General features: G+C 48.2%; 1 protein-coding gene across 2 annotated transcripts in view; it reads left to right on the forward strand.

The window, feature by feature from the left end:
- Nucleotides 1-15,000, forward strand: part of RICTOR (RPTOR independent companion of MTOR complex 2) — a 94,773-nt gene that overhangs the window by 66,200 nt on the left and 13,573 nt on the right. For both annotated transcript variants that reach the window (XM_069745924.1, XM_069745925.1), the window contains exons 24-33: nt 1,192-1,268; nt 1,348-1,426; nt 1,516-1,625; nt 1,714-1,801; nt 2,779-2,871; nt 2,957-3,063; nt 5,176-5,405; nt 5,719-6,718; nt 14,590-14,767; nt 14,858-14,939. In XM_069745924.1, coding sequence (XP_069602025.1) covers nt 1,192-1,268; nt 1,348-1,426; nt 1,516-1,625; nt 1,714-1,801; nt 2,779-2,871; nt 2,957-3,063; nt 5,176-5,405; nt 5,719-6,718; nt 14,590-14,767; nt 14,858-14,939 — 2,044 coding nt within the window. The remainder of the gene's footprint in view (nt 1-1,191; nt 1,269-1,347; nt 1,427-1,515; nt 1,626-1,713; nt 1,802-2,778; nt 2,872-2,956; nt 3,064-5,175; nt 5,406-5,718; nt 6,719-14,589; nt 14,768-14,857; nt 14,940-15,000) is intronic.

Below are 15,000 nucleotides of genomic sequence, written 5' to 3' on the forward strand. Positions count from 1 at the left end.
AGTTTTAAAGGGATTGTCCCCTTTCAGGAAATGTTGCTGTACTCACCATCCCCAGGTCTAATAGTGAGTCTCCACTGCTGGTTGGGGTTTCATCTGATTTCATATACTATAAGCAATCGGTCGATCGCAGGTTCAAGTTCCCTAAGGGGACTAACAAAAAAACATATATAAAAATTAGAATCAGCCCATTTTCTTCCTTAATTAAAAGTAAAGAACACACACACACACACACACACACACACACACACACACACACTCAGCTGTTTTTCGGTCACGGCAACTGCAGACAAAAAATTGCATTGCAAAAGTATCAAAACGTTATAAATAAGAAATATTTTGTTTATTAAATATAATAAAATATTAATACAAATATTTAATTATTTATTTTATTTTATTTTTAAAATACAAATTTCCAATTTTATTTTTATTTTTTTCAGCAGTTTACAAAAAAAAAAAAAAGCTGTGCCAGTTTGATATTTTGCCATAACAGTAGTGACCTTGAGAATAGCATTATCGCACAATGAATGGCAAAAAAATAAAAGGCAGAATTGTAATTTTTTTTTTTTTTTAATCATTTCATTCCATTTGGAATTTTTTTTTCTTGTTTTTTTTTTCACGACATTAGATCGTACAAATGATCGGTGTCGTTCAAAACTACAAATGGGTCACGCAATAAAACGAGCCATCGTACGACTGTAAGGATGGAAAAATTAGCAACAAAAAAAAAAACTATGGCTGTTGGAGGAAGGGAAGGAAGAAAAATAAAGCCGTATTCCCATCTCCAAGATTTTATCCCAATATGTAGTAGATGTAGTAATAATATTATTAGGAAATAGTTTCACTAAGAAATGTAGTATAGTTCTTCTGATTCGCTATGCTGCTTGCCCCCATGTACAAGGCATTGCAGTACCTTGGATATCCAGGATTACGACCACTCAGTGGCAGTTCGTTGTTTGTGGTCGTAACCATGGATACCTGAGCTACTGCACATGGAGTAAGTGATATAGGTAATCAGAAGAACTATACTACATTTCTAATTGGAGGAATTTGCTGTTATTATTATTATGATTGCACCTGCTACATATTGGGATAGGATCTTGACGATGGGAATACCCCTTTGATACTTGATTGTCACCTGTGGATGAGATATTCATGTCCGTCAGTCTCTGACCATCTCTTCTTTTCCTCTAGGCTAATCTCCACGCTCTCATCCAGATGAAGCCGGCTCTCTCTCACCTCGGAGACAAGGGGCTGCTCCTCCTCCTGCGGTAGGAGCGCTCACCCCCTACGTAGCGTTTCCCCACGGGGGTCCGCGCCTTTATTACTTATCTGTCCTTCACGTTGCAGGTTCCTCTCGATTCCAAAGGGGTTTTCCTATCTGAATGAAAGGGGCTACGTAACGAAGGAGCTGGAGAAGTGGCAGAAGGTGCGTGCGCGGTCATGCTAGTTAGCCAACAAGGCGGGGACTTCTCCTCTTGGACGATTGCGGCGCTTATTGTTCAACTTCATTTTTAGGAGTATAATTTAAAATACGTTGATCTGATTGAAGAGCAGCTGAACGAGGCTCTGACCACCTACCGCAAGCCCGTGGACGGCGACAACTACGTCCGCCGCAGTAATCAACGGTAACGGCAGCTTCCCCCCCAATACATCACACTGCGAGGGGCGTCCACTCACTGATCACTCTCACACGTGCGCTTGTTTCCTTCACAGAGTGATGCGTCCGTACGTCTATTTGCCCGTTCACCTCTATGGGCAACTGGTGCATCACAAAACCGGCTGCCAGCTTCTGGAAGTCCAGGTGAGAAAACGTGATCGTTGCCATAAAAAGCACCCGGATGCAACAGATTATATTCTACTTTTTTTTTTTTTCTTATTTTTGTTGTTTTTATAGTCTACTTTTTTTTTTGTTGTTGTTGTTTTCATATTAATTTTTCTTTTAAATACCTTTTTGGTTTATTTTTTATATTTTATTTTTCGTATTTATTTTAGATTTTTATCCTCTCTGTTATTATTTGATGCAATTTTTTTTTTATTTAATGAATTTTTTTATATTTCTAGTATTATGGATTTTTTAAAGGTTTTTATTTTATGAATTTTTTTAGCCTATTTTTTTAATTTTTGTTTTATATGTATTTTATTTTAGATTTTATTTTATTTGTTTTTTAGTTTGTTTTTTAGAGGAATACATATTTTTGTTATATTCACTTTCTTTTTTTTTTTTTTTTTAATATTTTTGCTATATTTATATAATATTAACTTGGTATATTTTGATAGTGTTTTATGTTTAGGCCTTTATTTTAGTATCATTTATAATTTAACCTCTTTTATTATTTCATTCTTTATTTTGCTATATGATTTTTAGTTTTGATATATTTTTTTATTAACATACATTATTTTTATGTTAGTTTAATTTTTTTGTATTTTCGCCATATTTACATGTTACTTGGTAAAAGTCAAGCTATTTTATTAAGTATTTAATTTATTGTCCTTATTTTCTGTGATTTTTAATTACACCTATTTTAAATTTTTATATATATATATATATATATATATATATATATATATATATATATATATATATAATATATATTAATATATATAATATATATTAATATTTGAATATTATTTTATTGTTAGGGCCATTTTATTTTATTAATATACATTTTTTGGTTTGTGATTTTTAAATTATATGTTAAATATTAGCTTTTATTTAATGATTTTATTTTTTTAGATTTTTTTTTATTAATTTAATTTTATAAATGTTTTACTTTGCAGAATGTTGTTCCGGATCTCAGTTACACGGTGCGATCTCCGTCGTTGGATAACTGGGAAGGAATCAAACAGCTGAAGGCGGCTCTGTGGTCCCTGGTACGAATAGCGCCTTATGCAGGGGGAGGGAAACAGGAAGTTCCGTTCTTAATATGGGGTCGATTTATGGCTTGTTTGTTTGCAGGGTAACATTGGTTCCTCTAACTGGGGTCTTAACTTACTTCAAGAAGAAAATGTGATTCCGGATATCATTGCACTGGCTCAGCACTGCGAGGTGCTCTCTATTCGAGGGTAAGACAAGGCCCAGAAACTAAGTTATTATTACAGGTCTGTCAGTGGGACCGTAAAGTGATCAAACTGCTGCAAAATGCTCAATGTTAGTCACATGACACAATTTATGGTTAATTACATTCTGGCTTCCAAAAGCCGCCACTAGGGGGAGCTCACTGTACTCTCCTAACTAGACAGTCAGCTCCCTCTACTGGTTGGTTCAGGCACCAACAATATGCAGAGTGCCCCCACTAGTGGCCATTGTAAGTACTATCAATATGCAGTTAGCCCCTTCTAGTGGCTGACCACAGCAGTGCACACTTGGCCCCTTTAGTGGCGGTTGTAGCCACTAGCATTGCATACATCTAGAGCTGTTATATATTTGTATTATGTTGGGTCCAGATATCACGGACTTCCTCCTTCCCTTGTCTTCTCTTGCCTCCTCCTCTGGCCTTCTTCCCTGGCCTCCTTCCCTTGCCTCCTTCCCTGGTCTTCTCTTGCCTCCTCCTCTGGCCTTCTTCCCTTGCCTCCTCCTCTGGCCTTCTTCCCTGGCCTTCTTCCCTGGCCTTCTTCCCTGGCCTCCTTCCCTGGCCTCTTTCCATGGCCTCCTTCTCTGGTCTCCTCCTTCCCTGGTCTCCTCCTTCCCTGGTCTCCTCCTTCCCTGGCCTTCTCCTCCCCTGGCCTTCTCCTCTGGTCTCCTTCCCTGGCCTCCTTCTCTGGTCTCTTCCTTTTCTGGTCTCCTCCTTCCCTGGCCTCTTTCCCTGGCCTTCTCCTCTGGTCTCCTTCTCTGGCCTCCTTCTCTGGCCTCCTTCTCTGGTCTCATCCATCCCTGGCCTCTTTCCCTGGCCTTCTCCTCTGGTCTCCTCCTTCTCTGGTCTCCTCCTTCTCTGGTCTCCTCCTCCTCTGGTCTCCTCCTCCTCTGGTCTCCTCCTCCTCTGGTCTCCTCCTCCTCTGGTCTCCTCCTCCTCTGGTCTCCTCCTCCTCTGGTCTCCTCCTCCTCCTCCTCTGGTCTCCTCCTCCTCCTCCTCTGGTCTCCTCCTCCTCCTCCTCTGGTCTCCTCCTCCTCCTCCTCTGGTCTCTTTCCCTGGCCTTCTCCTCTGGTCTCCTCCTTTTCTGGTCTCATCTTTCCCTGGCCTTCTCCTCTGGTCTCCTTCCCTGGCCTCCTTCTCTGGTCTCCTCCTTCTCTGGTCTCCTCCTCCTCCTCCTCTGGTCTCCTCCTCCTCCTCTGGTCTCCTCCTCCTCCTCTGGTCTCCTCCTTCTCTGGTCTCCTCCTTCTCTGGTCTCTTTCCCTGGCCTTCTCCTCTGGTCTCCTCCTTTTCTGGTCTCCTTCCCTGGCCTCCTTCTCTGGTCTCCTCCTTCTCTGGTCTCCTCCTTCCCTGGTCTCCTCCTTCCCTGGCCTTCTCCTCTGGTCTCCTTCCCTGGCCTCCTTCTCTGGTCTCCTCCTTCTCTGGTCTCCTCCTTCTCTGGTCTCCTCCTTCTCTGGTCTCCTCCTCCTCCTCTGGTCTCCTCCTCCTCCTCTGGTCTCCTCCTCCTCCTCTGGTCTCCTCCTCCTCCTCTGGTCTCCTCCTCCTCCTCTGGTCTCCTCCTTCTCTGGTCTCCTCCTTCTCTGGTCTCTTTCCCTGGCCTTCTCCTCTGGTCTCCTCCTTTTCTGGTCTCATCTTTCCCTGGCCTTCTCCTCTGGTCTCCTTCCCTGGCCTCCTTCTCTGGTCTCCTCCTTCTCTGGTCTCCTCCTCCTTCTCTGGTCTCCTCCTTCTCTGGTCTCCTCCTCCTCCTCTGGTCTCCTCCTCCTCCTCTGGTCTCCTCCTCCTCCTCTGGTCTCCTCCTTCTCTGGTCTCTTTCCCTGGCCTTCTCCTCTGGTCTCCTCCTTTTCTGGTCTCCTTCCCTGGCCTCCTTCTCTGGTCTCCTCCTTCTCTGGTCTCCTCCTCCTCCTCTGGTCTCCTCCTCCTCCTCTGGTCTCCTCCTTCTCTGGTCTCTTTCCCTGGCCTTCTCCTCTGGTCTCCTCCTTTTCTGGTCTCCTTCCCTGGCCTCCTTCTCTGGTCTCCTCCTTCTCTGGTCTCCTCCTTCCCTGGCCTCCTTTTCTTGCTTCCTTCTCTGGCCTCCTTTTGTTACATCCGTCCCTTTGTGTTTCTCCAGAACCTGCGCCTACGTCCTCGGATTACTTTCCAAAACCAAGCCAGGATGCGACATCCTGAAGCAGCACAACTGGGACACGGTGCGGCACAGCAGAAGACATCCGTGGCCGGTGGTCCCTGACGACATGGAGCAGCTGTGCCACGAGCTGTGCTCCATCCCCAGCACCCTCAGCCTGAACTCGGAGTCCACCAGCTCCCGGCACAACAGCGAGAGCGAATCTGCGCTGCCCAGTGAGAGCCGCCATTGTTTGATGCCTCGAGATTTTCTTTTGATCCCCTCCTGCCCAGAGCCATAACCTTGTTTTTCTCCATAGCCTTCTAGGGGCTTGTTTTTCCTGGGAAAAGTTGTAGTTTTTCAGTATTACACACACGGCGGCTTACAGAAACAGCACCACCACCCGTTCTTGAGTTGTGTTGCACGTCCATTGAAGTGAATGGAGCGGAGCCTGCAGACTGGTGCGGTGCTGTTCCTGGAGGAAAGCCGTGGCCTCCATATAATTCATGCCTGGTTTTTATCTTGTGTGACCTCTTCCTTTCCTTCCAGGCATGTTCATCATAGAGGACGACCCCTGCGGCAATTCCTCCCCCGGCCCCTTCTTCCTGTACGACGACCACGAGCAGACCTTCTTCGACAAACCCTTAAAGGACAAAGATCGCAGCCCCTTCACCCTCCTGGCCCAAAGCAAGTTCGTGAAAAACCGATTTCTAAACTCCTTGACTCTGCCAAGTAAGAAGTTCCGCAGCAGCAGTAGCAGCGACCCCAAAACCAGTAAGCTGCGTGATCTGAGGCGGAACAGGACGGTGACCGAGCCGTGGTCGGACTCGGAGTTCCCCTCTATGGACAGTTTAGGATCCGTCTTCAAGGTTCCCAGAATAAACACCAATCGCCTGGACACCTCGGTGAGCAAACACGTGGAAGACAACGGCAGCACGCCCAGCATTACCGAGAACGACCTCAAGCTCCCCAAAAGCTTAGGGAGCGAGAACCACCGGGACCACGCCAGCAGGGAGCGGCTGATCGGCGACAGCTCCACCACCACACACTTCAAGAGCCGCAGCCTCAGCTTCAACACGGACACCACGACTAGCGGCATCAGCTCCATGAGCTCCAGCCCGTCCCGCGAGACCGTGGGGATCGACACTACAAACATGGACACGGACTGCGGGAGCCTGAGCACCGTCATCAGCACCAAAACCGTCAAGACCAACCTGCCCGCCATGCTGCACCCCAACCACCTGCCCCTCTCCAAGTCCAACTCCGTGTCCTTGGTCCCTCCGGGGTCCTCACACACGCTCCCTCGTAGGGCGCAGTCACTGAAGGCTCCTTCTATGGCTGCCATTAAGACTTTGGCGGATTATCACTTCACCTACACCAGTTCTCGGGACGCTTTCGGCTACGCGACACTGAAGCGACTCCAGCAGCAGCGGATGCATCCCTCCCTGTCCCATTCCGATGCTTTGGCTTCACCGGCAAAAGACGTTCTCTTCACTGATACTATAACCATGAAAACAGGAAGCTTGGACTCCAGGCTGACCTCCAGCAGGTACACAGCAAATACTATATCTGTACAGCCACCACTAGGGGGAGCTCACTATAAATAGATCTATACAGCCACCACTAGGAGGAGCTCACTACATATAGATTTATACAGCCACCACTATGGGGAGTTCACTACATACAGATTATACAGTCACCACTAGGAGGAGCTCACTACATACAGATTTATACAGTCACCACTAGGAGGAGCTCACTATATACAGATTTATACAGCCACCACTAGAGGGAGCTCACTGCATACCGATCTATACAGCCACCACTAGGGGGAGCTCACTATAAATAGATCTATACAGCCACCACTAGGGGGAGCTCACTACATATAGATTTATACAGCCACCACTATGGGGAGTTCACTACATACAGATTATACAGCCACCACTAGGGGGAGCTCACTATAAATAGATCTATACAGCCACCACTAGGAGGAGCTCACTACATATAGATTTATACAGCCACCACTATGGGGAGTTCACTACATACAGATTATACAGTCACCACTAGGAGGAGCTCACTACATACAGATTTATACAGTCACCACTAGGGGGAGCTCACTACATATAGATTATACAGCCACCACTAGGAGGAGCTCACTGCATACAGATTTATACAGCCACCACTAGGAGGAGCTCACTACATACCGATCTATACAGCCACCACTAGGGGGAGCTCGCTACATATAGATTTATACAGCCACCACTAGGGGGAGCTCACTACATACAGATTATACAGCCACCACTAGAGGGAGCTCACTATATACAGATTATACAGCCACCACTAGGAGGAGCTCACTGCATACAGATTTATACAGCCACCACTAGGGGGAGCTCACTACATACCGATCTATACAGCCACCACTAGGGGGAGCTCACTACATATAGATTTATACAGCCACCACTAGGGGGAGCTCACTACATACAGATTATACAGCCACCACTAGGAGGAGCTCACTGCATACAGATTTATACATCCACCACTAGGGGGAGCTCACTATAAATAGATCTATACAGCCACCACTAGGGGGAGCTCACTATAAATAGATCTATACAGCCACCACTAGGGGGAGCTCACTATAAATAGATTTATACAGCCACCACTATGGGGAGTTCACTACATACAGATTATACAGCTACCACTAGGAGGAGCTCACTACATACAGATTTATACAGTCACCACTAGGGGGAGCTCACTACATACAGATTATACAGCCACCACTAGGAGGAGCTCACTGCATACCGATCTATACAGCCACCACTAGGGGGGAGCTCATTATAAACAGATCTATACAGCCACCACTAGGAGGAGCTCACTACATATAGATTTATTCAGCCACCACTAGGAGGAGCTCACTACATACAGATTTATACAGTCACCACTAGGGGGAGCTCACTATATACAGATTTATACAGTCACCACTAGAGGGAGATCACTACATACAGATTTATACAGTCACCACTAGAGGGAGCTCACTGCATACAGATCAATACAGTCACCACTAGGAGCAGCTCACAACATTCAGATCTATACAGCCACCACTAGGGGAAGCTCACTACATACAGATTTATACAGCCGCCACTAGGGGGAGCTCACTACATACAGATTTATACAGTCACCACTAGGGGGGAGCTCACTATAAACAGATTTATACAGCCACCACTAGGGGGAGCTCACTACATACAGATTTATACAGCCCCCTAGTGGTGGCTGCAGACAGAATCTTATCATGTATCTCTGTATACAGGGAGCACCCCCTAGTGGTGGCTGGAGAGAGGACCTTATCACGTATCTGTATACAGGGAGTTCCCCCTAGTGGTGACTGCAGACAGGATCTTATCATGTATCTCTGTATACAGGGAGCTCCCCCTAGTGGTGGCTGCAGACAGGATCTTATCATGTATCTCTGTATACAGGGAGCTCCCCCTAGTGGTGACTGCAGACAGGATCTTATCATGTATCTCTGTATACCGGGAGCTCCCCCTAGTGGTGGCTGCAGACAGGATCTTATCATGTATCTCTGTATACAGGGAGCTCCCCCTAGTGGTGGCTGCAGACAGGATCTTATCATGTATCTCTGTATACAGGGAGCTCCCCCTAGTGGTGGCTGCAGACAGGATCTTATCATGTATCTCTGTATACCGGGAGCTCCCCCTAGTGGTGGCTGCAGACAGGATCTTATCATGTATCTCTGTATACAGGGAGCTCCCCCTAGTGGTGGCTGCAGACAGGATCTTATCATGTATCTCTGTATACAGGGAGCTCCCCCTAGTGGTGGCTGCAGACAGGATCTTATCATGTCTCTGTATACAGGGAGCTCCCCCTAGTGGTGGCTGCAGACAGGATCTTATCATGTATCTCTGTATACAGGGAGCTCCCCCTAGTGGTGGCTGCAGACAGGATCTTATCATGTATCTCTGTATACAGGGAGCTCCCCCTAGTGGTGGCTGCAGACAGGATCTTATCATGTATCTCTGTATACAGGGAGCTCCCCCTAGTGGTGGCTGCAGACAGGATCTTATCATGTCTCTGTATACAGGGAGCTCCCCCTAGTGGTGGCTGCAGACAGGATCTTATCATGTATCTCTGTATACAGGGAGCTCCCCCTAGTGGTGGCTGCAGACAGGATCTTATCATGTATCTCTGTATACCGGGAGCTCCCCCTAGTGGTGGCTGCAGACAGGATCTTATCATGTATCTCTGTATACAGGGAGCTCCCCCTAGTGGTGGCTGCAGACAGGATCTTATCATGTCTCTGTATACAGGGAGCTCCCCCTAGTGGTGGCTGCAGACAGGATCTTATCATGTATCTCTGTATACAGGGAGCTCCCCCTAGTGGTGGCTGCAGACAGGATCTTATCATGTATCTCTGTATACCGGGAGCTCCCCCTAGTGGTGGCTGCAGACAGGATCTTATCATGTATCTCTGTATACAGGGAGCTCCCCCTAGTGGTGACTGCAGACAGGATCTTATCATGTATCTCTGTATACAGGGAGCTCCCCCTAGTGGTGGCTGCAGACAGGATCTTATCATGTATCTCTGTATACAGGGAGCTCCCCCTGGTGGTGGCTGCAGACAGGATCTTATCATGTATCTCTGTATACAGGGAGCTCCCCCTAGTGGTGGCTGCAGACAGGATCTTATCATGTATCTCTGTATACAGGGAGCTCCCCCTAGTGGTGACTGCAGACAGGATCTTATCATGTATCTCTGTATACAGGGAGCTCCCCCTAGTGGTGGCTGCAGACAGGATCTTATCATGTATCTCTGTATACAGGGAGCTCCCCCTAGTGGTGGCTGCAGACAGGATCTTATCATGTCTCTGTATACAGGGAGCTCCCCCTAGTGGTGGCTGCAGACAGGATCTTATCATGTATCTCTGTATACAGGGAGCTCCCCCTAGTGGTGGCTGCAGACAGGATCTTATGTATCTCTGTATACAGGGAGCTCCCCCTAGTGGTGGCTGCAGACAGGATCTTATCATGTATCTCTGTATACCGGGAGCTCCCCCTAGTGGTGGCTGCAGACAGGATCTTATCATGTATCTCTGTATACAGGGAGCTCCCCCTAGTGGTGGCTGCAGACAGGATCTTATCATGTATCTCTGTATACAGGGAGCTCCCCCTAGTGGTGGCTGCAGACAGGATCTTATCATGTATCTCTGTATACAGGGAGCTCCCCCTAGTGGTGGCTGCAGACAGGATCTTATCATGTCTCTGTATACAGGGAGCTCCCCCTAGTGGTGACTGCAGACAGGATCTTATCATGTATCTCTGTATACAGGGAGCTCCCCCTAGTGGTGACTGCAGACAGAATCTTATCATGTATCTCTGTATACAGGGAGCTCCCCCTAGTGGTGGCTGCAGACAGGATCTTATCATGTATCTCTGTATACAGGGAGCTCCCCCTAGTGGTGACTGCAGACAGGATCTTAATGTATCTCTGTATACAGGGAGCTCCCCCTAGTGGTGACTGCAGACAGGATCTTATCATGTATCTCTGTATACAGGGAGCTCCCCCTAGTGGTGGCTGCAGACAGGATCTTATCATGTATCTCTGTATACAGGGAGCTCCCCCTAGTGGTGACTGCAGACAGGATCTTAATGTATCTCTGTATACAGGGAGCTCCCCCTAGTGGTGACTGCAGACAGGATCTTAATGTATCTCTGTATACAGGGAGCTCCCCCTAGTGGTGGCTGCAGACAGGATCTTATCATGTATCTCTGTATACAGGGAGCTCCCCCTAGTGGTGGCTGCAGACAGGATCTTATCATGTATCTCTGTATACAGGGAGCTCCCCCTATTGGTGGCTGCAGACAGGATCTTATCATGTATCTCTGTATACATGGAGCTTCTCTTAGTGCTGCTTTCTTCCAAAAGCAATATCACACTTGATATGTGGGTTATTGGTGCTGAGTCTTGTTTACATAAGTGGATCTGAGATGTAATACTACTTATTGCCAGTTGTGGTGCTGTCTTTGGCAGAGTTATCAGTCTATTGTTTGCAGGTTTGGTTACGCATACAGTACAGACCAAAAGTTTGGACACACCTTCTCATTTAAAGATTTTTCTGTATTTTCATGACTACGAAAATTGTACATTCGCACTGAAGGCATCAAAACTATGAATTAACACATGTGGAATTATATACTCAAGAAAAACGTGTGAAACAACTGAAATTATGTCTTATATTCTAGGTTCTTCACAGTAGCCACCTTTTGCTTTGATCACTGCTTTGCACACTCTTGGCATTCTCTTGATGAGCTTCAAGAGGTAGTCACCGGGAATGGTCTTCCAACAATCTTGAAGGAGTTCCCAGAGATGCTTAGCACTTGTTGGCCCTTTTGCCTTCACTCTGCGGTCCAGCTCACCCCAAACCATCTCGATTGGGTTCAGGTCTGGTGACTGTGGAGGCCAGGTCATCTGGCGTAGCACCCATCACTCTCCTTCTTGGTCAAATAGCCCTTACGCAGCCTGGAGGTGTGTTTGGGGTCATTGTCCTGTTGAAAAATAAATGATGGTCCAACTAAACGCAAACCGGATGGAATAGCATGCCGCTGCAAGATGCTGTGGTAGCCATGCTGGTTCAGTATGCCTTCAATTTTGAATAAATCCCCAACAGTGTCACCAGCAAAGCACCCCCACACCATCACACCTCCTCCATGCTTCACGGTGGGAACCAGGCATGTAGAGTCCATCCGTTCACCTTTTCTGCGTCGCACAAAGAGACGGTGGTTGGATCCAAAGATCTCAAATTTGGACTCATCAGAACAAAGCACAGATTTCCACTGGTCTAATGTCCGTTCCTTGTGTTCTTTAGCCCAAACAAGTCTCTTCTGCTTGTTGCCTGTCCTTAGCAGTGGTTTCCTAGCAGCTATTTTACCATGAAGGCCTGCTGCACAAAGTCTCCTCTTAACAGTTGTTGTAGAGATGTGTCTGCTGCTAGAACTCTGTGTGGCATTGACCTGGTCTCTAATCTGAGCTGCTGTTAACCTGCGATTTCTGAGGCTGGTGACTCGGATAAACTTATCCTCAGAAGCAGAGGTGACTCTTGGTCTTCCTTTCCTGGGGCGGTCCTCATGTGAGCCAGTTTCTTTGTAGTGCTTGATGGTTTTTGCAACTGCAATTGGGGACACTTTCGAAGTTTGCCCAATTTTTCGGACTGACTGACCTTCATTTCTTAAAGTAATGATGGCCACTCATTTTTCTTTACTTAGCTGCTTTATTCTTGCCATAATACAAATTCTAACAGTCTATTCAGTAGGACTATCAGCTGTGTATCCACCAGACTTCTGCTCAACACAACTGATGGTCCTAACCCCATTTATAAGGCAAGAAATCCCACATATGAAACCTGACAGGGCACACCTGTGAAGTGAAAACCATTCTTGGTGAAAATACAAAAAAAATCTTTAAATGACGTGTGTCCAAACTTTTGGTCTGTACTGTATATTGCAGGAGAGACTGAATGATCAGAGTTCTCCAGGGCTCTTCTGAACAGGTACATGTAGGCCTAACGGGTGACATGTTCTGATTGTCAACATTGACTCCTTTTCTTTTCCTTCCGGCCCACATCCTTATTACCACCACTCCTGACTTATGAAGCGTTAAAGAAGTTGCTCACATCTTAAGATTTTTTTTTTATTATTATTTAAATGCATGTATTTGGGGTCAACCTTTTTTTTTTTTTATAATTTTGTTTCATTAAAAATGTTTCACAGTTTGAGTGTGCAGGGAAACCAAAAGCCTGTGTAATCAGTTAGCTAAAAGGAGTTAAAAAAACAGATAAACTTGCAAACCCTCCCTTTACACCTTCAGAAGGAGTTCACTGACAAATTCCCCGTCTCCCCTTCCTGCACCCAGTTATAATGTACCAGAGGCTCGGAAGGCGAATGGTGCAACGTTTACAGAAATAAATTACAAAAATTATTTTCAGCCAAATTACGTGCATATAAATAAGAGAAAGAAAGCGCGCCGTGACTCTCCCTCTCCTCTCGCGCCGTGTCGACCGTAGCACACCCCCTCCGCTCGCGCCGCAGCGCGCTCCCTCATCTTGCACTGTCGACTGTAGCACACCCCCTCCGCTCGAGCCGCTGCGCACCCCCTCATCTTGCGCCGTGTCGACCGTAGCATGCCCCCTCCGCTCGTGCAGTTGCGCGCCTTCTCCTCTCGCGCTGTCGACCGTAGCACACCCCCTCCTCTCGCGCTGTAGCACGCCCCCATCTCTCGCACGGTCGACCGTAGCACACCCCCTCCTCTCGTGCTATAGCACGCCCCCATCTCTCGCACGGTCGACCGTAGCACTCCCCCTCCTCTCGCGCTGTAGCACGCCCCCATCTCTCGCGCTGTCGACCATAGCACGCCCCCTCTCGCGCTGTAGCACGCCACCTCCTCTCGCGCCGCAGCATGCCCCCTCCTCTCGCGCCGCAGCGCGCCCTCTCCTCGCGCTGTCGACTATAGCACGCCCCCTTTCGCGCTGTAGCATGCTCCCTCCTCTTGCGCCGCAGCGCACCCCCTACTCTCGCGCGATTGCGCGCCCCCCTACTTTCGCACCGTGTCGACCATAGCATGTCCCCTCCTCTCGCGCTGTAGCATGCCCCCTCCTCTCGTGCCGCAGTGCGCCCCCTCCTCTTGCGCCGTGTCGACTGTACTGCGCCTCTTCCTCTCGTGCTGTAGCACGCCCCCTCCTCGCGCAGTATCGGACGTAGCGTGTCCCCTCCTCTCGCACAGTAGCGCGCCTCTTCCTCTCACGCCCCATGGATTGTAGCGCGTTCCCTCCTCTCGCGCCGTTGCGCACCCCCTCCTCGTGCAGTATCGGACGTAGCGTGCCCCCTCCTCTCGCGCAGTAGCGCGCCTCTTCCTCTCACGCCCCATGGATTGTAGCGCGTTCCCTCCTCTCACGCCGTTGCGCACCCCCTCCTCTCGTGCAGTATCGGCCGTAGCGTGTCTCCTCCTCTCGCGCAGTAGCGCGCCTCTTCCTCTCACGCCCCATGGATTGTAGCGCGTTCCCTCCTCTCGCGCCGTTGCGCACCTCCTCCTCTCGCGCAGTATCGGACTTAGCGTGCCCCCTCCTCTCGCGCAGTAGCGCGCCTCTTCCTCTCATGCCCCATCGGCTGTAGCACACCCCCTCCTCTCGCACACTGCTTTTTTGTGCTTTATTGTGACCGGTGCTGGCTGCCAGTATAAGTGTCAGTTCGACCCCGGCTGTCCCCACACCCTCGTGTACGACCCACTAAATAATGACGTTCCTGTGGGCAGGAGCTGGACACTCATCATGGCAGCGTATTTGCTCCGGCTTGTCCTGTTGGCTCATTTATTTTGGCTTCTCCGTTGGTGCGGCTGACGTGTGACCTTCCCCCCCGCAGGTTCATGAAGGCACTGAGCTACGCCTCTCTGGATAAAGAAGACTTATTGAGTCCAATAACCCAGAACTCGCTGCAGCGCTCGTCGTCTGTCCGCTCCATGGTGTCCAACGCGGCGTACGGCAGCTCGGAGGATTACATCGGCCTCGCTCTGCCCATGGATATAAACGACATGTTCCAGGTAAAGGAGACGTCTCATCCGCCGCTCCGGACGGATTCCCGGTGACATCCACGCTGATTGGGATTTTTGGGGGGTTATTTTTTATTTTAGGTAAAGGAAACCCCTTATTTCCAAAAGATCGCGCCGTCAAGCGACGACCGTGCTGCTAAAGTGTTGGCTCCAGAAGTAGGAGGTACAGTGAGAATTTTACTGGAGGGATATCCCCATAAATGTCTGAGAGATCGGGGTCCCAA

This window comes from Ranitomeya imitator, chromosome 1 (genome assembly GCF_032444005.1).
Source record: "Ranitomeya imitator isolate aRanImi1 chromosome 1, aRanImi1.pri, whole genome shotgun sequence".
Taxonomy (NCBI): Eukaryota; Metazoa; Chordata; class Amphibia; order Anura; family Dendrobatidae; genus Ranitomeya; species Ranitomeya imitator.